The sequence below is a fragment of the Cataglyphis hispanica genome, chromosome 1 (genome assembly GCF_021464435.1).
Source record: "Cataglyphis hispanica isolate Lineage 1 chromosome 1, ULB_Chis1_1.0, whole genome shotgun sequence".
In the NCBI taxonomy this organism is placed as follows: Eukaryota; Metazoa; Arthropoda; class Insecta; order Hymenoptera; family Formicidae; genus Cataglyphis; species Cataglyphis hispanica.
Window position 1 is genome coordinate 9,772,136 of NC_065954.1, and position 25,223 is coordinate 9,797,358.

The window sequence follows — 25,223 nt, forward strand, 5'->3', positions numbered from 1 at the left end:
TATTTCAGTTCTGATAATAAGTTGGCAATTTATATAAAGTTATGGCATTCTATAGTTTAAAAAAAATAGATATTTTAGATAACTTATATGTATTATATGTAATGTATATAATTTATGATTCCATAAAATATAAGCCTCTTAAATTTATATTTATGGTCGCTTGATCGATACTACAATAAAGCATATTAATTTTATTAAAATTATTTCTTTATGGAAGCATTCGCGCATTATATAATAACCTGTTTTAATTAATATGATTTTAATTATTTATAAAGTATAATTGTATTGGATATAGTATTGAAAGTTTTATATGTGATGTTTTGGATAAAATAATTATAATTATTGTCAACAAATTATTATTATATACGTTTTATGATTCCATAAAGTACGGCGCATTTACTCCTCAATTTAAGAGTGAGTAATTATTATATATATATTTGTCTGTACGATTAAAGCGGGGAGCATACACTTTTGCATAAGCGCATAACAATAAGCATAAAAAAATTGGTTGGTCCACAAACATATGCCTAACGAAATGAACCAATCAATTTCCTTATACTTCTTGCTATGCGCTTATGCAAAAGTGTGTGCTCCCCGCTTAAATATTAAAATCTTAAAAGTTAGATATTAGTATCGATATTATCGAGTGTGAAACTCGCTCGCAAGTCCGTTCTTAAAGTAATCAGCAGGTTAGTTCTAGAAAGTCTCTAGTGTACAGCTAGCTAGTTCTAAATAATTCTTCCTGATTCGTCGATCTAAGGAATTCTCAATTCCTTGCGCCATCGATTATTATTACTAAAAGGATTAAAATATATTCGGTTTTTAGGCTAAATAACCATATGGAACTAGAATGATAAGCGATTAATGAAATTAGTTAACAATTAAAATAAAAGCAAATGGATTACATAATTATTCTTTAAGTATTTTGCAGGGATAAAAGCGGTACTTAATTACTAGCTAAAATATAGTTTTTAAAATTGATAGGACGTTACAATTACATATATGGTTTGCACCCTTACAAATAGAAAGATTTTCAAGATTAGAAAATTCTCCATTCTTAATAACCAATTGCATGACATCGTGTTTATCTTACTAGAAAACTCCCTATATATATGTAAGTCTATGGTAGAGTACCGGAGAAAGAATATAAAAAGGCACCTTTAGCTGAGTAATCGAAAACTACTTTCGGCATCCGGCAAACGCCCTAGTGTATCTATAGTATTGTTGTATGTGAATTGAAATTTCTATTTAAAGATTTTTGCTGATAGATTGTCTTATTCTTACCGATTACAAAGGAACAGGGGGTGAATCGCATGGAAATCTTGCTCATGGTGAGTAGACAGGCTCTTTATAAAATGTAATCACGCGATGAAGAGCATAAAATATCACAAATATAAGTTAACGTTCCAAAGGCTTTTTGCTAATTCGATAAGAGATTAAGCACAACTAAGAAATCGCGGAACAATATATAATTAAGAACATATACACATTTCTTTTTACTTTATTTTATAGTCAATTGTTAGAAAAACTTTGTAATATAGATAAAGTTTGGTTATATCTGCCATCATATTTTTGCTCGTATGAATCATTCTATCTACCATTTGATACCGGTGATGTATGTATGCATATATATATATATATATATATATATATATATATATATATATATATATATATAGTTTCATGAATCGTGCACTGCGTCACTCACTAATTTTTTTTTTAACATTATTTTCCAAATAATTTTCATATCTCATGATGATTCCTGATTTTATTAATTTTTATATTTATTATGTAAATATGATAATTTCGAAAGATTTAATTTAATTTATTTACAAAAAAAATTCGATGTTTTATTAATCACATTTTTCAAACTCTGGCAATTCAGTTACAAGATTAACAATGAATTCAATTACTTATACTGCACATTAAAATATTTTTGTATGTGAAATATATATAACATATATTCGATTAAATAATATCATATTATATTAATATTTATTGTAATTTAATAATTTAATAATTTATACAAAAAAGCAGAAGATTGGTACATTTCATTAGTTAGAATATACAGGTTACATTAAAATAACTTGGATTACATTTTAATAACTTTATTTACGAATATTTTTATGTATAGCAACCTTCAGCAAGTAGGAGTATAAGTGAATGAATTTGTTTAAAGTTCTGCTGTTCGAGTAAGCGATTTGTTATCATATTTGTTAGTTATATATCAATATATCAATATATATCAATACAATTTGATTATATTACATATTTTTTTGTGTAAGATAGTTACACATGAATTTGTTTTTTTTATTAAAATTCTGAAACATTATATACAAACATATATTTTTTGATGTATGTTTGTATATTTTTATATGTTTATAATGTATGTGTGTATGTGTGTGCTATATGAAAAAATGAACAGAATTTTATGCATTTTAAATAAATAGCGATTGCTATTTTATTTTTTTTTGTTCTTTTTTTTTTTATGTAAGTTATTTTTGTAGTCATTATTAATTGCCATCAAAAATTTTTTGTAATTTAACAATGTCCTAGTTTACACTGATATATTTTAATACGTATTGAATATTATACTGGCCAATCATAGCAATTCCTACAAAGAATGGAATGGTGATTGGCCAGTATAGTATTTAGTACGTATTAAAGTTTTTCGGTGTAAACTAGGCCAATATTATAATAGTTATATATATATATATATATATATATATATATATATATATATATATATATATATATATATATAATGTATAAAGATGCTGCACATATGTATATATATATATATATATATATATATATATATATATGTATATATATATATATATAAAATGTGATAACTGATATATCATTTGTATTTGTAATAAAATTAAATATATGGATGAAAAAATCTCTCAAAAAATAAATTGTAAAAATGTCAGTTCATTTGCGATCAAGCAGTGAATAATTTTTCTGTTATCTATATGCACAGCTTAATTATTTGAATGCTTGATTGCTTCATTATAGAGAAAAATCCAATTGATATATAAACATTATGAATATGAGACAATCTTAAATTTCTTAAGTTCTCCTTAATGTGTGTTACGAATATTTTTATTTGCATATGAAATAGGAGATAAAAATAAAAATACATGTATTAGTACACAGATATTTACTCCCTAGAAAAACATGGCAAATCTGGAATTCTCAAGGATTTTTTTTATACTTGGAAAAATCAGGGAATTCTCATAGAATTCTACTGGAACTCGGAAAATTAGAAAAATTCTTTTTTTGATAATTTTGTTCTTATATTGTAAGCAGATGGCAATTCGATAAGCCAAATTATGAATTATGTATTTAAAATATATGTTTAATATATATTACGTGTTTAATATATATTTGTCTCCTTGTTTATATATTCAATATCTTAATCAAATATTGAGTATGCAGTACATATTCTTTATTCTAATTTTTAACGATAAAAAAATTAAAATATGCAAGTGGAAAATATTCACTTTATGAATGTTTAGTTTTTTTTCAATACATTTGTAAATTTAGCACTTAAAACTTAAGGGCCTCTGTGTTTTTCTTCATATAAATAAAATAAAGAAAATTTATTAGAAATATTAGAAAACATATAATAAAAAATATTATTTTAAAAATTTACACCGAAATATCTTTAAGATATTTTTTTATCTGGAATTTTGAATAAAATACCTGGAAAATCACGGAATTGTCAGGAATTTTTTTTTTTTGCAACATTAGACACCCTGAATACACAACATTGAAGAAAAATGCTGTAGCAATATATCTTTTACTAAAAAATAATTAACTTTTTTTGGATATAAATGTTTGTGAAAATACAGTGATTCTTGTCCGAATAGTGGTAGTGCGAAAAATGTGACATAGTGAGATAAGGGGTGGCAAAACAAGGCGAGGTAAAATGAGATGAGACTGTACTGCGCCGGTCGAAACTGGAAACGTCGAATCCAGGTTGGGATATTTTCTTTAGACGCCGCCTTTATCTCTGTTTCCGCTTTCATCATCGTCACCGTTTTCCCTGTCGCTGTTATTTCTTAAATTTTATTTTTTTCTCGCGATACGGTCGAATTAGTAAAAATTGGGTATTTTTAAGCTTTGATTTTTCTAGTTGATTATTAAATTATAAGTGGATATTTCTGCATTTTTAAAATAGGAATAGCTGTATTTTTCATTTATAGCACTCTGGAATCTATTTCTTTGACGTTGCTGCAAAATGTTCAGATATTCTTATATATTATTGATATCTTATAGACTGTGTCGACAATTCAAGTAAAATATATTCAACCCTCACGAGGTGACCGATGATTATGTAAGAAATTAAAATAAATATTTATATATATCGAGACAATAGAAGTATAGACTATAAACATATTGAATTTATATCATCGAGTTTTATATTAAATATATATTTATTAAATTGCTTACAAATTCATTAAAAATAGTAGTGTAATTTATATTCAAGAAACTACACTTGAAACTACATTTTAAACAGGAAATTATGTGTGTGTATGTGTTTATGTAATCACATTAGAAATGATACTACTGTACATCGACTATTCGCAACTAGTATTGAAGAGAGAAGAGCAGTAGCAACGATAATAATCGCGAGTGATAACGCTGAGGAGATTGATATATAAAAATGTTTAAGTGCTGCATTTGTAACAATATATCGAAGAAAACAAATGCCGAGAAAAAATCGAAAACAGACGACGCACCGATTGGATCGCCTGGACTATCTGCAATATCTGCAAAAGTAGATGACGAGATTAAAATTTTAATGAGAACGGATAAACTGAACGGCAATTTGCAGAGATCGGAAGATACATTTTCAACTGCGTTGAACTTTACTCCAATTCGCATTAATTCCACGATAAAGAATTCTTGTGAGATTACACAAAATGAACATGCCAATATTAAAGATAAGTCAAATCTTGTTTCGATAAAAAAAGAAACCGGCAATTTAATTGATAAAGATAATAGCAATTTTGATGATATTGTTGAAGAACAAACGGAAAATGTGAATTTTGGTGCTAAATGCACTATTAAAACAAATCTTTATGATGCATCAGGATACATAGAAAGAACGATCGATGATGGACCGGAGGATGAAGGCGATGATTCGGTTTTTGAAGCCTCTTCGAATGGAAATGAAACGGCTAAGAAAACGCTACCAGGTATCACTATTTGTTAGAATTTCCGTAATCTTTTGTTTCTACGAATTGATCACTAATGAGTAAAAAAATGTTGATGACATTATTAATGACATTATTGATGTAGCATGTAACAATGTTATATCTATAACATTATGTATGTACATCTGTCCCTTATCAGAGTATGAACACATCTTATAATTTTATTATATTTTATAATTTAAATTTTGGCGTAATGTATGAATTAAGTAAAATATTTAATGTGAATTTTTTACTCACACACATAACACACACGCGCGCGTGCGCACAAACAATTTTAGGAATTGTTTAAATTGTAGTTATTTTGATTAACATTTATATATTATATATTATTACATTAAAAAAAAATTTTTTTGGTTAATATTTGATCATAAAGAAAACATGTGTATGTGTGAACAGTAACGTTATTAATATAAATTATTCGAAATTATTACACAATTTTTTTTTCTTTTCAATTTATTTAAGTCTGTGTTGATTTTTAACTCAAATATATATATTATTTGTTCTATAATTATTCAAGTTAATTTTATATTTTTGCTATTTGAACATACTGAAATATTGCTAATTAAAAATTTTAATAAATGTTAATAAATTTTAATAAATGTTAATTTCTAGTAAGCAAAATGTTAATATTTTTAATAAGCAAAAAGTGCGCAATGTGCCAGCAGATTTTAGCGATTTGGCAAAATCTATTTGAACAGATTTGACTAATTGGAATTTTAGATAAAAAATATTCAGATAAAAAATATTGTTTGGAGAAATTTGAAAACGAAAATGATGTTATCGCTTTAATACTAATGATGCTTTTATATATTTATTAATAGTTATTGTCGAGACGAATACGATGATGTATGACAAAAGATCATTATAAATTATTTAAATTTAAAAAAGCATAATACAATTTTCAAAATCAATTTTTTTGAAAATTGTGAACGAAAAATTTAATTCTATATCTACATCTAATTTTTGTATGGGGAATTACATTCCTTTGCGGTTATACTTCATTGTATGTTATCTGATTTAAACATACAGAGTGTTAGAAAAGTCTGGAAACGGTCAAATATCTCGTAAACGTTGCAGAAAAAAATATTTCAGACAAAAGTTGTAATTTAAAAAGACGCATTTAATGACAGTATTAATTTGATCATAGGTGGCAAAGTTAGGTCAAGGTCAATTTAATATTTTTAAATGGAAACCCCCATTTTTTATTGCATATTCTTACAGCTTATCTCGAGAGCCTTTCAAAATACTATAATACAAGTATTTTTTCATTAAGAATATTGAGTTATTTTGTATCTTAATCTAACATATTTTAGTATAAAATATAAAATATTTCGAAAATTATTTAGTGTTCGATAATTGTATCGTAATACTTTTATGTACAGAATAATAAGATGAATCAAATGGTGTAAAAAAAAATAAATAATTGTTATAAAAATATATTGCAAATAATTGCATACTTTTTTTAAAAAACAATTATTTCCTGTACACCATTTGATTAATCTTATTATTCTGTATATAAAAGTATTACGATACAATTATCGAAAACTAAATAATTTTCGAGATATTTTATAATTTATACTAAAATATATTAAGATATAAAATAACTCAAAAAATACTTAATGAATAAATACTTTATTATAGTGTTTTGAAATGCTCTCGAGATAAGCTATAAGAATGTGCAATAAAAAGTAGGCAGTTTTATTTAAAAAATTGAAGGTGACCTTCAAGCAACTATTCAAGGTCAAATTAATGACATCATCTTATGTCCGCCTCGAAGCTATATAACTTTTGTGCGAATCATTTTCCGTGAAAATGAGTACTTCTGGAGATCGGAGGGGGGATCCGACTCTTTTCGAATACTCTGTATATATATATATATATATATATATATAAACTAGTTACAACAATTAGAGAAATATCTATTTTTTTTTAAATAGACAAATTTTAGTCAACTATAACATCGTTAAAAATAAACGAAATCCATATAAAAAGTTTTAAAGTTTAAAATCTTTATTTTTAAAAGGGTACTATTGTTTTTGAGTTTTTGCAAAGTTGGGTATTGTTATATATGTGTAATAAATTATGAGCTAGACCAAATGAAAAATTTTCTTATTTTGTGGCCTAGTCGCATGCTCCCCCCCCCCTCCTCCCTCAAAAATCGCGAAAATTGTCGAACTATCTAATGTGAAAACATAAAATTTTTGCTACAAAATCCTTTTTTCTTTTTTAAATTTATCTACTTTTTTTGTTAGTTATCGATTAAATAAAAAAATGAGCAGTTTGATTTTGATTACTCATAACCCTGTTAAAAATTATCATATCATAAGTCTCCAAAAACAAATTCTTAAAACTGAAACTTCGCTTTATTTAATGTATAATTGCCAAAATTTTTTCAAAAACATGTTGACATACAACTGGATACAAACATCGTAAAAATTAGTGCTTTCTCCCTTTTTCATTTTTACTCAGAAAACAAATGTGTAGAACAAAAGAATTTACTCTCTGTTTTTTTTTGTGGTGTTAAGTACTATGAATTCGAAAAAAAATTGCCGAATAGAGAATATGAGATTTTTTTTATGATGGCCGTTATGATTTTATGAGGTAAAACGTACAAAAAATTGTGAAATTTCTTTATTTTAGTGGTAAAAAAAGAAAAAATAAAATTCAATTAATGATAAAAAAATTGATATTCTCAGTGTATTGATATTTACATTATCTTTACTAAGTATCCGCAAAAATAAAAAAAAAGTATTTTTAGTCTTTTTTTATCGAAATTTGAAAAAATTTGACTTCCTTGTAACACGATATAAATAATGCTAACGCCGGCGATATTTTTTCTCAAACATCGATAAAAAAAAAACTAAAAAATTAAAAAAAAATGTAGTCTGTATCAGTACACTGAAAATTTTTTAAGTATTAATTGAAGTTCATTATTGAATCTTCTTCTTTTTATTGAAATTAAGCAATTTCACAATTTCTTCTACGTTTTGCTCCATAAAATCATAATGACCCTATTATGAAAAAAATCTCATAGCTATTCAGCAATTTTTTTCAAATTCATGGTACTTAACAACACAAAAAAATTTTTTTAATAATTTTTCTTGTTCTACATAATTGTTTTCCAGATAAAAATGAAAAAAGGAAAAATCAATCTAATTTTTACGTTGTTTATATTCATTTGCATGTTTTTCAAAAAAAATTTTGGCAATTATATATTAGATAAAGTAAAGTTTCAGTCTTAAGAATCTTTTTTTAGAGAATTACGGTACAATGATTTTTAATGGACATTTTTATAAGCAATCAAAATCAAAATGCTCATTTTTTTAATCGGCGATAATTCAGCAACAAAAAATCATAGATAAATAAAAAAAACGATTTTGTAGAGAAAACTTTACGTTTTCACATTAGAAAGTCGAAAATTTTTGCAGATCTTTTTGGACACACAAAAAACCTGAGAAGAAAATTCGCATTTTGTCCAGCTCTTAATTTTAAATATGTAAAAATTTTCGAACTCAGAAACTCGAAAACAATAGTAATCTTTCGAAAATAAAGATTTTAAGCTTTTTTCTTTAAATTCTTTTGTTTTGTATTTTGTTCACTTTTAACGATATTACAATTGATTGAATTTTGTATATTAAAAAAAAAAGAAAGAAAAATTAGATATTTTTCTAATTTTTGTGAATAGTTATATTGTATGTATGTATATATATATATATATATATATATATATATATATATATATATTCATATATAATATTTTGAAGAGTTTGTTTCTTATTTTTTGTTGCAGCTTTTTTGCATACTTAATTTTTTGTAAAATAATATATAATATTTTTTGTATGCCCACTATAATAGGCTTCATTCGGGAAGCACGCTTTTAGCATTATGAGCATGCTCTACTTTCAATTTTTAGCAAATAACAAAGATAGATGTTAGTGTTAATAGCGTCTCCCCAAACACACTCATAATTGAATATTTCTCACATGCATATGTAAGTTTAAAATTAGAGTAAAGTTAGGGCACATAATAATTTCCACTTTGATTTATGAGTAAAAATTGTCTTTTTATTTGTAATTTACTAATGTTTTCTATTCCAATCTTATTTTATATTTGTATTATTAGTAAAGAAAACATTCGATATCCACAAGTGATCCAATACTTATCAATTTATATCAGTTTACAAAAAAAATATCTGAGAGATGGGATTAACTTATTCTTAAACTTAATGGATGGGGCAATGCAGAGCGCATAAGCTCTTGAAAGATAAATCTCTTTCTAAGAAGAATAAAAGTACGACGTGTTGTATGTGTATCGTTTCTGCAGTTGCTTCAATTCCACATTGGTTGTTGGAGGAAGACAACGGCGAATACGCCTCAGAAGCATGTAGCGGCATGCAGGAGCCGCCAGCGACGCCAGTCGCTCGTGATGAGCTAGCTTTAAGGCGGCACAGATTCTTCTCCGATTTGTTACAAGCTGCGCAGAATTCGACGGAACACAGAGTGAGATTCGACCCACTAGGACCGATGGTGCACACCGGTTAGGGCTCACTTGAATTTCCAGTTATTTATTATATGTATATATGCCCGTGATTCGGGAGTCAAAGTAATCCACTTTGTCTCACAAGTCACAATTTACTCTATATGTAGTATTTATTTTTATCAGTTTAATTTCTGACAACTTTAATAGAGGATTTAAAATATTAAATTAAAATTATTAATTTGACATTTTATAATATTCAATATTCTAATGTCAATACAATGCATGTCCGCGTTTCAAATTATATAATTTATTTTATACAATTTGTTGTGAAAAATTTTATAAAATGGCGGTGCTACACCCACGAAATACATTAAACATATCTAGACCGAGTTTAGTATGAATAGTATAGTAATAAGAACAGTCATCTAACAAATGAAGAAATTCGTATTTTATTCTCGGCTTCTCGGTGTGTCATTTGTGCCAGATATTTGTCTCGCTCATACTATATATACTATACATAAAAAAAAAAGAAGCAGAGTAACCTAGTCAATCGATTCGTAATAATATGATGAGATATGATAATAATCATGTAATAATGTGATATATAACTAAAATATATCACTTCAGAGTTTTATGTAATACATATCATATATCTTTACATATGATGACGGAATCTTTTTATATACAGGAGGTCCGGAATCGATCGCATCACTCATCGTGTGCAAAATTGAGAAGAAAAGTTCTTTACCATTTTGCAATTTTTGCAATAATTATTGAGAAATTAATTTAAAAAAACTGGCCAATGTTTGCGAGTATTAGCCGATGGCGAGAAAGGATGATCCAGTGTCAACCCAAAAGTTTGCGATTGCGATGAAGTTTTTGAAGCAGCTTCCTACAAATGACAAAGATTACGTATGAGTAGTATATAACAATGGATTCTCGCATCCAGTAACCACACATCATTGGGTTGTCCCTTTTTATTGTACGCTAATATTTGCGTGCATTGGCCAATATTTTTTAATTAATTTCTTTTTTAATTAATTATTGCGAAAATCGCAAAATGGTAAAGAATTTTTCTTTTAAGTTTTACCTGCTCTACCTGCACACGACGGGTGGTGCAATCGACTTCGGACATCCTATATATTATAACATATGTTCTAATTACATAAAAAGAGGCAAATAAAACGTTACAAGCCAATAATTCTAAAAATATTTGTCGAATCAAAAAGTTGTTCATGAGAAAGTTTTGTATTCAAGGATTCTATAAACTCATCCCACTCGTCTCTCTTTAAGTAATCTTATAATTTCAAATGAAATCCCCTAGAAAATATTACATATTTCGATTCCACGGAAAAAAAAAAATTTTATCTGAAACATTTCTTTGAAAAATGTTTCTATTAAAAGTTATAAGTATTTAAACTTTTAAATAAAATGCATCTAAACTAATAATAAAATCATAAATTAAATGTAAGGTTATAGTTTTTTGTTTTCTACTTTATTAAATCTTTGAAATGTTATCCATTTTTACCTAAACATTTATTAATTCCTTTTACAAAGCTTGCGCTAGCGTGATTCCAGGAATGTTTAGAACCAGTTTTTCAATAATAGTTTAAACTACAGTTTAATAAAACAAAAGAAAAAAGAAAAGAAAAAAGAGTTTAAACTTTAATCTAAGTTGAACTATTATTAAGAAACCGGCTCTTAGAGTTAGATAAAATTTTGTAAAACAAAATTAATAAATGTTTAGATGAGAACGAACTACAGTTCGAACATTTAATAAAGTAAGAAACCAAAATCTATGATCTTTAATTTAATTTATAGTTTTATCATTAATTTGAATGGACTCTACTTTAAAGTTTAAATGTTTATAACTTTTGATAGTATTTTTCAAATAAATATTTCAGATAAAATTTATTTTTTTTCCCGTAGAATCGAAATGCAACATTTTGTAGGGGATTCCATTTGAAATTATAAGATTACTTTCCGCCTCCCTTAAAGGGAGAGTGGGGAGTGATTTATTACGTAGCTAAAAAGGGCCCTCGAATACATGAAATTATCTCGTGAGCAACTTTTTGATTTGACGAATATTTTTAGAGTTACTGACTTGTAACATTTTATTTGCCTCACCCATATTGCAATATTGCATTATAAATGATTTGTTGCGCGTATTTATGTGTGTAAGTATAAATATATTTGTATGAGATATTAATGGTTTCTCTAATAATAGTCGGGAGTATTTTCGCGTTTTGCGGACATCATTTGAGATATCTTTCAGTTTCTTGCCAATTTCCAAAAAGTCTAATAGATGTAACATCACTAAGAAACATTGCAAAATTTTTTACAAGACAAATAATATTTTAACAAAAAAATTAAATTAAATGTGTGTATATAACAGAACGTTTCACATAGTGTTACAAGATGTTTTTTTCGAAATTTGACATTATACAAAAAAATATTTCAGACAAAATTTATAGGATTTTGAGAGAAAAAATTTCATAATCTTGAATTTCAATTAAAGTCATTTTTCAAAAGTCATGAAAAAGTTAATCTACTTATTTCAAATGAAACTATTCTAATTTGTTATATAAATTGTTTTCCTTAATATTTCTACTGAAATAATTCTTTTAGGATAGAATGACTAAAAATTGAATAATTTACGAAATATTTTATAGTTCATATAAAATTATCAAATTAAAGTATAATAATTTTGTAAATTATTCAATTTTTGGCCATCCTACACTTATATTATTTATGCCGAATATTGGGAGAAATCAATTTATACAAAAAAATTAGAATGGTTTCATTAAAAAAAAGTTTAACTTTTTAATGATATTAAAAAATAATCTTAGTTAAAATTCAATATTATTAATTTTTTTGCTTTCAAAATCTTTTATAAAGTTTGTCGGATGTCATACAAAAAATAATTTATACAAACTTTATAAATGATTTTGAGAGTAAAAAAATTAGTAAAAAAAATTAATAATATTGAATTTTAATTAAACTTATTTAAAGTCAAGGAAAAGTTAACTTACATTTTTTATGAAACCATAGTTTTTTTATAAATTGATTTCTCCTAATAAATAATATAAGAGTAAGTTGACCAAGAATAATTTACAAGATATTTTAATTTCATAATTTTACAAAATTTTATATAAATGAATAAATAAATGCGTGCGTGCGTGCGCGCGTGCGTGCGTGCGTGTGCCGCGCGCCTAGTATCACGTTACAGTAAGACATCTCTTCTTGCCGCACGCTTGTGCAAAACGCGGATTGGCCTATCTTTTTAAATTAATTTTTTATTAATTGTCATGAAAATCGCAAAACGGTAGAGGACTCTTCTATCCAGTTCAACATACTTTACATGCACACGAGAGGTGATCCGCGAATTATGGGTATATACGTATGTACATGTACAGAGTGTCCGGCGTCAATCACATCAGTCATCGCATCACTGATCGTGTGCAGGTACAGCAAGTAAAACTGAAAAGAAAAGTCCTGTATCACTTTGCTATTTTTGCAATAATTTTCGAGAAATTAATTAAAAAATATCGACGAATTCGCGTGAGTATAAGCGCGCGGTGAGAAAGTACGGCCCAAAGACAACCCAAAAGTTTGGGGTCGCTAGGCGTGCGACAAAATTTTGGAAGGAGCACTCTACAAATGACAACCGTTACATACGAGCGATACATAACAATGGATTCTAGCGTCCTATCAACAACACATCAATTGTGCCTTTTGATTGCGCGCTTTAGCCGGGCGCACGTTGATGAGCCACGCTGACACGTGGTACATGTGGTTGGTACAGGACTTTTCGATTCAGTTTGGCCCAATCTACCTTCACACTTTATGTGTGTCAAAAGTTTCCGGACACCCTGTATATATGTACATATATACATATTGTTTTTAATGTGACAATTGGATTATGCTAATAATTATTTATAAACATGTTTCAAATATTCGATGAAGCATTCCAAGTATTTGAGATTTCCAGATGTTTTCGAATTTCTATAGAAAGGAGTTTTTATTACTCTTTATTCTCTTTTACTTATTAATTTTCTTATTTACTTATCATTTTCTATTATTATTCTTAAACATAAGTGAATAAATAATTTTTTATTGTTAAAATCGCATCAATACATTTATTTGCAAAATAAATTACAGGTTACGAAAGTAGTGACAAAGAAGAATATCTAGAAGAATTGCTGAACCGGCTAGAAAACGTAACAAGACGACTCGAAAAAGTACACTGTGCAGTCCAAACTCAAGACACTGCTATACAAACAAATATACTTTCTCCCAAGAAATCCACGAAGCCAGATATAATTTTGAATCAGTCAATAAACATGTCTATAGCCGGATATGAAGATCTTTTGAATGGGCCACTTAAAAAATACTTAGAATTAAGTCAAAAGATTGGTGGTGATGTAGCTACTCATAGCAAGTTTGTGGAGAAGGCTTTTCAGTTAGTATTCCCACTTGTTGAAATATCATATATTTAAAAGCACATGTAAATATGTTATAAAATATAGAATATTGTATTTTATTAATAAATATATTTTGATTAATTTTAGAATTCAACTTCAATTCGTGCAAACGGCGGCGAACCGTTCTGCACCGGCAAATCAATCTGAACAAATATCTCTGCTTGCGCCTATGTCTATGCAGATTCAGCAGATTCAAGAATTTCGCGAAAGAAATCGTGGATCGCCATTTTTTAATCACTTATCAGCAATTAGTGAAAGTATTCCGGCTTTAGGATGGGTTGCTGTATCTCCTACACCTGCTCCATATATAAAAGAAATGAATGACGCTGGTCAATTTTATACCAATCGTGTATTGAAAGACTGGAAGGAAAAGTAACATTTTTCTAGAGTTATTTGTTTCAAAATTTCAAATAAAAATCCAAATGCTATAATGTTTCCTATTTATAGGGATAAAATGCACATAGATTGGTGTAAAGCGTGGATACAAACGTTAACCGATCTTCAACAATACGTTCGCCAACATCATACAACGGGTTTAGTATGGGGAAAAACTAGTATTGCACCTGTGGGTATACCACCTCCTCCACCTCCCTCGATGCCAACTGAAGATATTTCATCAGTGGTAAATGATGACAGAAGCGCCCTTTTTGCTCAGATAAATCAAGGAGAAAATATCACAAAAAGTAAATATTTATTTTTTTTATTGTATTCCATTTTTTTATAATTTTGTTTTTTTTATGATTATAATATTTGAGAGCATTATGATACTTAATATTTATACCATAGATTTGAAAAAAGTTACTTCAGATATGCAAACGCATAAAAATCCTGCTTTGAGATCCGGACCTGCACCATTTAAAGCACCAGCAGTTACGAATGTGACACCGATAAAAAATGTGTTATTGGCAAATGTACCTATTGACAAATCACCAGTATTTACTCGTGATGGTAAAAAATGGCTTGTGGTAGGTAATTATAGATACAAATATTTATATTATATTATATATATATATATATATATATATATATATATATATATATATTTCTACCTTCACACTTTGGGTGTGTGAAAAGTTGCTGGATACCCTGTATATATATACTTATTTATTTATTTATTATAAAATATATACAGATATTCGGAGTCGGTCGCATCTCTCATCGTGTGTAGGTAGAGCAGATAAAACTGAGAAGAATAGTCCTGTACCATTTTTTTCTATAACTTTTAATAAAAAAAGTTATTATTGAGTGAAGTCTGGTCAATCGCTAATCTTTAGCCGAGCGCATGTTGGTGAGCCGCGCTGTATAGCTGCTCACGCACATTACCAGGCGCGCGGCTCACCGATGTGCGGCCGGCTAAAAATCGGCGATGATAGACCAGACTCAATAATAATTCGATAACTCTTTTACTAAGAGTTCACCCAATAATAACTTTTTTATTAAGAGTTATAGAAAAAAATGGTACAGGACTTTTCTCCTCAGTTTTATCTGCTGTACTTACACACGACGGGTGGTGTGACCGATTCCAAACATCCTGTATAATATTATAAAACATATTATATAACATAATTTATTATAATATATATATATATATATATATATATATATATATATATATATATATGTATGTGTGTGTTTACTTATATATATATATATATATATTTTTTTTTTTAATTAATGTATTATATGTATATTAAAGACATTTATTTTATAGGAGTATCAGAAAGGAGAAAATTTAGTAATCGATAATGTGGAAATGAATAATGTTATTTATATGTTTCGATGTCAAGATAGTACACTTACTATTAAAGGCAAAGTAAATTCCATTATTATGGATTCTTGTCGTAAATCATCCGTTGTATTTGATTCTCTTGTATCCAGTATCGAATTCGTTAATTGTCAAAGCGTACAAATGCAGGTATGTATGAATGCAATATTTTTTATTAATGTATGCTATAATATCACGTTTTAAACAAAGATATGGAAGTCATCAATCATTCTTAAAAAATAATAATGTTGATATAAAATGTTGATATAAGAAAGAACTTTTCTTTTGTCATATGAGAAATTTCTGGCATTCTTAATTTTTTAGAATATTTTGAATATAGTTTAATGTATAAAAAATGTAAAAAATATTTAGAAAAATATATTCTTATAAAAGAGAATGCAATAAATAAAAATTTTTTAAATATTAACAGTTATTAAATAATTTTACAGTGATTAAACAAATATTGTACATGTCAATTTATATAATGTAAGTTGGAGATTGATATATATTATGCATCTGTAATGGAAGATTTTGTTGTAATTTTTTTCTGTGGTTCCAATAATCTTATCTTTGTGTATTAGCTCTGTTGTAAACATTCTCTATTTTCAAAATAAATGAACTTATTGAATAATTTTTCCATAGATTTTCATTTGATGTAATAGATATAATAGTTGCTGTTTGAGAACTATATTTTATATATTCGTATTTTTATATTTGATTTATTACCATATATAGATATTTTATCTGAATATTTATTGTCAGTTGCTAAGAATTTTACATTTTGTTCATTAGAAATTGAATTCCTGAATTTTTCTTTGACATTATATTACTATCTTGTATTATATTTCTCCAATTCTTTAACAAATTTGTTTTCCTCTGCGTTTAATTTAATTGATAAAATATCCTTTATGTACAAATGTTTATTTATTGAAACATTGTCTCTTTGCACAATTTCCTCATCTCTTATGAGATTTTTTATATGAGTCTCTTCTTTTGTAGCACAGTTAATGGTTTTTTGTATGCACTTGAGGTTTTATTATTACAAGGTCTAAACAATTTTTTAAGATAATATAAAAGATATAATAAATGTATTTTGTGATATAATATATTTAGCTTGTAGTGTTGTAGATTATAACTTATTTTTTATACATTTATTTTGTATAAGTTTGCATAAAATTGATGCAACTTTCTCCAATTATCTTTCAGGTGTCAAAAACTGAATATGATTTTTTTAGATATAAGTTGTGATATTTAAATCCTTACTTCTTTACTTGTTATTAAGTATATCTATTGCTTTTGGCTTTCATTTAACAATACAATGTGTGTTTGCAATAAATGTCCTATTAAATAATTTTTCGTTAGAAACAATAAATGTGCAACGCTTGCAGATATTTTATTATTTTATTTGAAATTATTTGGCATTTGTGTTTAGTGTTTTCTCTGCATTAGTTGTTCTTGCATCAAATAATATCTTGAGTTTTATTTAAAATGAAATTTAAGTCAACAAATTTCATCAAATTCGAATATATGAAATTTAAGAAATATTTTTTTTTTTTTTAGCAAATTACTAAATTTGTATCTGGACATTCATTTATAGAGATTTGTCTTTCAATAATATAATTGATTTATTTTCTTTGGAAAATTAACTGTGTGTGAATGTTTTATATTTGATAGAGACTTAAAATATACATTATATACTATTTTATAATTTTTTTGTTGGTGAAGCATGAATTGGTGCAGAAGATCAAATTGTATTTAAATTTTGTCACACAATTTTTGCATTTCAATAATATTTGCAGTTGTTACGACATTAACTGGAATATATAATATTATTCAGGATTTATTTTTGATGATTTATGTTTGTTTCTCACGTTTCTGAAAATTCACACTGATATCAACTATTCTTTTTTTTATTTATTTTGCCATTTTTTATATCTGGCATAATATATTTTTCTAAATCCAAATTGTCTGTAGATTTTGAACGATTTTTATAATAATATTTTAAAGTTGCTGGACGAGATAAATCTTCTTTCCTTTTTAATTCTATTGCTGTTAAGTGCTGCATATTATTTTTGTTAGAGAACTTATCCTTAATAAGAGGCATAAACATTTCTGGATTTCTTCTTAAACATATGTCTGAATAGCATTTTAAGGTATTATTTTTGATAGAAATTTGCTGTTTATAATTTGGTTCTGCATTTAATAAAAGATTAGATGAATTTAAAGAATTAACATGATCAGTGTTGTTACAATTAGACAATGCAGACAATCTATTGTGTAATATTATGTGACTTGTTTCATTTAAACATCGTAAAATATCGCGTTTACTTTGATACTGAAGTACTTTACATGCTTTGGAGATTGCTCTATTTTGACTTTGAAGAAAAGTATCAATGTAATCTCTGATGTTTTTAATATGTTCTAATATATGATCTTCGAATTTTATCGTCGATGAATGTTTATCGGTTACATTATTATCTATATTGTCAACATTTATTCTGAAATTTTTTTGTGAATTTACACAAGTCTTAATATTTCCCAAAACAGTTTTTGTTTGGATCAATTTTTCATTTATATCGATTTCACTTTGACATTCCAGCCTGACTGGTATCACGATTGAAATAACTTTTTCATAAACTGGAGGTTTCATAGAAACATTATTTCCAACTTTACTATTACGAATTGTCAAATCGGTAATGCTAAAATATTGCGAAGATGTTTCAGAAGTATGATTTTGATTCTCTATATTCCTTTTGCTTTCATGGTGCGCAAATGCATTTATTTTTTGCAAATATTCAGGAAATAAGTCGTGTCGTTGTTTCATTTCTAAATAAATATAATACTGATTAACTTTTTCATGAGAATTATTAGTAATTTGTTTTTCCATTTTAATATCTATTATTATGGAAGGAAAATTATTGTTATTTAATTCTGGCAAAAGTTCATCTTTGATATTGTTCTCTTTTATGCTATCTATTGGACACTCTTTTTTCGATTGAACACGTGTTAGTAAAGCTTTCTTAAAATGTAAAGCTTCTTGAAGCAATAATGTTGTAGATTTATCTTCTCTGTCGCTATCGTTTGATATTTTACTTTGACCGCTTTTTTGAGATGTTATCACATTTTCTTGGCATTGTTCTTCGTCAAATATATCTCTACATTTTTTAGTAGTAAAGTTTTTAATTGAAGATGTTTTATTTTGAATTTGAATATTTTGGTCTTCGAGAGATTCGGTTGATGAAATGTAACATATTTTCCCCGATACTATCTCGGATATCTTTTTTCTAGGATTAAATAAAGTTGTTTTTGTTATATCTTCATTTTGCAATATGACATCATTGGAATATTGATACGCTTTAGATATATTCGGTGAATATTCGGCTAAGGAAGATGAACTTTCTTCTGTGCAATCAAATTCGAAATATTCGGAACTGCTTACAACAGAGCATTGTATTTGTGGCAAATTTTCCTCCGAAAATTTTCCTTTGCTATTGCAATTTATATCGATTTTATTTTCACCAGTTTTCTCAATGGATGTAAATGCATCGATTTCATTGATTTTATCTATTGATTTCTGTCTTTCCGAAGATCGGCTTATATTCTGATAGGTTCGCAACACGTTATGTAAACTGCGAAGTCTCTTTTTAACTTCGTATAGAATCTCCCGAGAAGATTGTACATTATGCGTTGGTTGACTTATTGGAAAAATAGAAACAAGTTCCTTCGGTAATGCATCATTATTTGTTAAAACTGTAGCGCCAGTAGATATATTTACGTTATTTGGACTATATAGTTCTTTAATATTTTCTATTTTATCCTTTTCCTTTTTCATACATTTCATTTTGTTTATTTTTTTTTCTTTCTTCATTATATAAGAATCATGAGATGCCTCCCTTTTTTCTGTCATAAAAAAAGTTATCTAGAATATATAAAAAATATAGAATTATTAGATTATACACAATTATTTGATGTTTCAAATATAGTGATTGATAATAATCTTACCTGTTTCACCGAATCAGCAATTTTCAAAGAAGAAGCTTTGCTAGTTTCTGACGAATTACTCAACGAATGCAAACGTTTATTGTTATATTCCAATTCATTAAGAAACGATTTACATTTATGGACAGTATCTGTGAATTTTTGGCATAAATTATATGTATTGTTTGTCGAATATGTGGAATATTTGCCATTCTGTGTTAAAAACGTTCTTGAAAATTGACGATTAATTTCGTTCGAATTTAAAGGTAAAAATTGTACATTTTGCCGTTGTAATATAGAATCTTCATTTTTAGAAAGATTACTTCCTCTATGTCAAAAAAATTAATTAGTTTTACTAAGAATAAAACATATGCATTCAAATAAGGAGTGTATACATATTGCTTTTTACATGACTAAAACATAATATTTTTACATAAACGAAATCTATTTACTATTTTATAATTAATTTATTGAAAATTAATTAGTTAATATTTTTATCTTTATGTACTTTTAAGATACATACTTTTTCCGATCATTCGGATTGGATAATGTCATTCTATTCTTCCGCAATTTTTTTGGATTTAAATTGTAGATTTGATGTGGTAATGGCCATGTTCCATATTGCATTTTATATGTTAGGACATTGATTTTCAATTCTAAATCGTGAATTTTATGTCCAACTTTATTTAATATTTGTTTATTAAATACAATATTTTCCGCATGTATCTTTTTGCAATATTTTATACGGATAAGTATCGTAGAAGCGATGGCTATCGCTGTCACAAGAACCTTTAAATATTAGAGACAAGAAGTACAATCTAAAATTATTTTTAAAAATAATACTTGATATTTTAGAGAAATCCTAAATTTAACAAAAAATTTGGAATAAAAATTTAAAAAGTTAATTGTGTGCTAATAATGTACAGAATAATTATGTTACTTTTCTTACCCATATCATTTCTTCTTTTGTTAAATAATCAACGACATCAGACACCACTTCGCACCATAAATAATTTGCCACCACGATTACACATTCCTTCCAAGTTCTTTCGCACGTGACTGCTACAGTTTCGAAATTTCCACCTAAAGGTTTCCATTTGTTGAATTCTTTGGAAAATAGATTTCTTCAGTACAGATTAGTGTTTTAAATCTAATGTAATATAACAATATAAAAGTAAACTCACCAATTTTCCACGGCATTTTTATGAACGGTTTTGTTCGACTAATATAAATAAATTGTGCATAAAATTCAAAGAACTGTCAAATCTTCCATTACTGATATGTTCAATAAAATGTTCAACAATCCTGAGAAGTTAGCATGCACTAGCAATTGTTATTCATTCTGAATAAATTGCTAGTTTTTTTGAATATTAAGAGTTGGAGATATTGTGCCAGTATATAATCATAATTTTTAACAATAGAAACTTTTTTACTTGCAGGTTCTTGGGAAAGTACCTACAATTTCCATTGACAAAACGGACGGTTGTCAAATGTATTTAAATACAGAATCTCTGAATGTTGAACTTATTACTAGCAAATCTAGTGAAATGAATGTTATGGTACCCAAAGCTAATGGAGATTATGTAAGTTTTTTTTTCAATTAATTTGCAGATGTGCGCTCGTAATTTTCGCAATTATATAAATATATTACATTACAGAGTGAATATCCAGTACCAGAACAATTTAAGACTACTATTAACCAGAATGGTCTTAATACTACAGCTATCGATTCACTTGGTTAAAAGCTTAAGAGATTTGTTTAAATGCATATAGCCTATCTTCTTAACAATATAACTCATTAAAAGTATGATTGTCACAGAGATATTGTCAATTTATTAATATTATTATTTATTGTTTTCTTTATAGAACTAAAAAAAAGATTAAATACTGCATATCTTACCTATGTATAACAATTTGACTTACTGTTAGTATATATAATTAGATTTCAAATGGATTTGTATAATGAATTGTATAATTATTATTAGCAGATGCATTCGATGATAAGCAGTAAATTTATTAAAATTTCTTAAAAAGAATTTTATTATAAAAATATTCTAAAAATATTTTATTATAAAAATATTCTAAAAATATTTTATTATAAATTGTCAAATTATAGTCAACATAAATTATATCAAAATAGTCAGTTCGCAAATCTTACTATAAAGCTCTCCTAAAGCTTTCTCCATTGCAACGATATTGTAATGTGATATCAGAAGTAAAAAAGTGATTTGTTTTCTTACTAAATATATAAAAATAAATTAATTTTTTTTTGTATATCACTACTTGCGTTTCCATAATATGTATTGCAAAAAATCTCTTTTATTATTGTTTACTTGCAGTAAATTCATATGTAACCAAATCTATTCTATCCTATATATATATTCTATATTCTATATATATTTACAACGGAAATACATTTTTTTACAATTGATTAAGATTTACGGTTATTTATTATTAATCGACGAATTCCGAAAAAAGAACTTGTCTATTTTACCAAAATATACTATCAAACACGAGTGATGGCGTACGACAAAAATTAATTTATTTTAATACATTAAAAAAATTTTTATGAAATTTTTTCACTTATAATGTAAAAATTTAATATTACGCAAGCATCAATAATTTTATTAATTATAATATATTATTAAAGATTATCACGGAATTTTTTTAATGGACAAGTATTTACATAGTAAATTTGAAAAAAAGATGATATTAATGATGGTATTATCTGATATATACATATGATATATACATATTATCGATTAAAAATGTTATCATCTTTGAATAGCTTTTTTATATATTTACATCATTTTCTATGGTACAAGAAATTTTGCTCAAAAACTTATTGCTTCATCTTTACTAAATATTAAATTGAATAACTATTGTACACGTATAGTTAACAGGAAAAAAATTACTAGGCCTCCAAGCATTACTCATGAATGGTATTGAATGTTATCATAAATAGTTCGATATGCTTTGCCTCTGATAAATTTTTGCTCTATGTATATCACTTGCTACTATATAGTATTTATTAATAATGGAATATTATAAATATAAATATAAATATAATAATTGAAAATTCTCTTGAGTAGGAATCTAACAGCGTGATATCTCTAATGAGAGTTAGTATTATTAATATTAATACTGATAATATTAGTAGTAGTATTAATAGTATTAATATTAAGTAATATTAAGTAATAATATTAAGGAATATTAACTTACTTATATTAAATGATAAGTTTATAACGAACAATAGCGATATTATAAGCAAATTTTTCATTTGTCTGTATCTCACAATTGTAATAAATACATACTTTTATGTAGACTATTTTTAATCTAATAACAAAATATTATGAAAAAATATAAATACATAAAAAATGTTTTTTTCACAATATGTGAAGTTGGAATATAACGGCATTGTTGTGTTTATTACTGTAAAAATTGTAAATTTCCCGTTCATATGAGGGAGGGATAAGGATGGAAACTTCTTCTTATCTATGTGGCTTAGTTAGACTTGATGAATAGACTGGACGAATATGCCTATACGCTAGTTGATGTTGAATGAAGTTCCTGGTTATCTTTGCTAAAAGAAGTTGTCTTTTCTCAAAAAGCGCTAACTCAAAAATTTAGCAAATTTTCAAGTCAGCGCTTCTCGAGAAAATGTATAAAGCTTTAAAAGCTTTGATATTATTGGAAAAAACTGGAAGGAATATCCAGAGTAATGGTTCGATTTGTGCGTAGTAAGGAGGTAATGAGATTGATGGAAAAGTTATATAGAGATGGACAGTGAAAAAATAGGTGGTTGAAGTCTTGGTTTGGATTATCACATGTGCATGCTGGAGAAGAAATTATATTCTTTTCTCAGAGATGGGAGTTGACAGCTGCATGGTGTGTTCTGAGGCTTGATATGAGTGTGATTATTGGTCGAGTGAGATTTTTATTGGTTTTTGTGTACAATAGAGGAGAAAGGGAATTTTTAATTCTCTGGAAGTATCTCGCATCTTTGTGTAGATTTTCAGTGACAAGAGTGTTGATGGCTTTTTCTTTAGCCAACTTTTTGAATTTAGAGTAAAGATTGGAATAGTGGCATTTACATTTATGAGGAAGGGGTCTGGGAGCAGACATAAGGCGATTTTTAGTGATCGTTTGGTACATGTACCAATGTGTACCAGAATGTTTTCGCGTGGTTAGTAATTTGATAGAGACGTGGCTAATTATTTTGATATTTATCGGTTGATATCACGCTATACCAAGCAGTGAAGCAGGGTATATATTGTTAGTTACTTGTACATGTACCAGAATAAGCTCTACTCCTGCCAATGACAACCTTAGTACATATACCAAACAATCGCCAAAAATCGCCTATATAGTAAATGTAGATTACGCGTTTCCTATCTTTCCTTTGTTTAGGCGGCGTGAAAGAGAAAGTCTCTGTTTGTAGGCTCTTTCTCTTTGTCTAATGGTGAGGGAAAGAAGGACGCGTGGTGAGGGAAAGAAACCTTTGCTGCTTCGTAGTATGCTTCGCAGTCATATTGAATTTCTGCCCCACTCTAAATATTGATAGAGACACGTACCCTGTGAAAGCATGTTGTCTCCTTCTAAAGTTTATACATCGATATAATCAAACGCGCAGTCTATACTTACTATGTCTATGTCTGGGAGGCGCAAAGATTCTTTGGCCAGGGAGTTTATTGCTGGGAATACCACAGTGGCTAGGAATCCACATAAGTTCTATCTTGAGATTCTGTTTCGCGCATTTAAACAGGAGATGTTTTATGCGGAGAATGATGAGATTGGTTTTGTTAGAGCAGTCTGGAAATTGTAAATTTGAGAGTATGCTGAGTGAGTCTGAAAGAATAACAACATCGTTTATTTCATTGTCCAGAGAATGTTGAACGGCATCTTTGATAGCAGAGGTCTCAGCGTCGAAGACAGTAGAGTAGTTATTAATTCGTTTTTGTTTTTTTTTTTTTTAATGAGATTGGAATATGGAGAGAAGATCGCTTATCCGACCTTAGCAGGGTCATCCTAAACGATTTTGGAGCCATCAGGGGAAAGAGATAGGTTAAAAGATTATCGATTTAACATTGAAGGCAGTTGTTGCTGTCTTTAACGCAGAAATCAGAATCAGTATCAATAGATGGGATAAAATGTCTGACTGAGGGGAGGGTAAGGAAATTCCAGGTATCCTGGTAGCTGGAACTGATCAATTTGGTCAAAAAGAGATTTGTTTGACTGAAATGTGTCTATTAACGATCCCGAAGCTATTCTTTCCTCTGAGTTGCAAGT

The 25,223-nt window shown here is 27.3% G+C and overlaps 2 protein-coding genes across 4 annotated transcripts; one reads left to right on the forward strand and one right to left on the reverse strand.

Annotated features, from left to right (window-relative positions):
• The first annotated feature begins 1,145 nt into the window (after positions 1–1,145).
• Positions 1,146–23,262, forward strand: LOC126850039 (adenylyl cyclase-associated protein 1). 3 transcript variants are annotated; one of them, XM_050592656.1, is made up of 9 exons: positions 1,146–1,331; positions 9,552–9,764; positions 13,869–14,169; positions 14,279–14,563; positions 14,639–14,874; positions 14,978–15,156; positions 15,903–16,106; positions 21,374–21,517; positions 21,593–23,262. In XM_050592656.1, exons 2-9 carry the CDS (start codon positions 9,620–9,622, stop codon positions 21,674–21,676), a joined length of 1,578 nt encoding a protein of 525 aa, XP_050448613.1. In that variant the 5' UTR covers positions 1,146–1,331; positions 9,552–9,619; the 3' UTR covers positions 21,677–23,262. The 3 variants fall into 3 exon arrangements, with proteins under 3 accessions (XP_050448613.1, XP_050448622.1, XP_050448604.1); XM_050592647.1 differs by lacking the exon at positions 1,146–1,331 and adding an exon at positions 4,661–5,210; XM_050592665.1 differs by lacking the exon at positions 9,552–9,764 and having other exon boundaries at positions 1,148–1,331.
• On the reverse strand, positions 17,226–20,599 carry LOC126850057 (reticulocyte-binding protein homolog 1-like). The gene is made up of 3 exons (XM_050592678.1): positions 20,458–20,599; positions 19,959–20,086; positions 17,226–19,875 (listed from the first exon to the last, which is right to left on the reverse strand). Exons 1-3 carry the CDS (start codon positions 20,468–20,470, stop codon positions 17,851–17,853), a joined length of 2,166 nt encoding a protein of 721 aa, XP_050448635.1. The 5' UTR covers positions 20,471–20,599; the 3' UTR covers positions 17,226–17,850.
• Positions 23,263–25,223: the final 1,961 nt, after the last annotated feature.

Coding starts and splice junctions, on each gene's coding strand:
- LOC126850039 (XM_050592647.1), top strand. CDS start 4,676: ATGTTTAAGTGCTGCATTTGTAACAATATATCGAAGAAAACAAATGCC. Junction 9,765..13,868: donor AGGACCGATGGTGCACACCG/GTTAGGGCTCAC, acceptor AATAAATTACAG/GTTACGAAAGTAGTGACAAA. Junction 21,518..21,592: donor CCAAAGCTAATGGAGATTAT/GTAAGTTTTTTT, acceptor ATTACATTACAG/AGTGAATATCCAGTACCAGA.
- LOC126850057 (XM_050592678.1), bottom strand. Junction 19,876..19,958: donor TTGCTGATTCGGTGAAACAG/GTAAGATTATTA, acceptor TATATATTCTAG/ATAACTTTTTTTATGACAGA.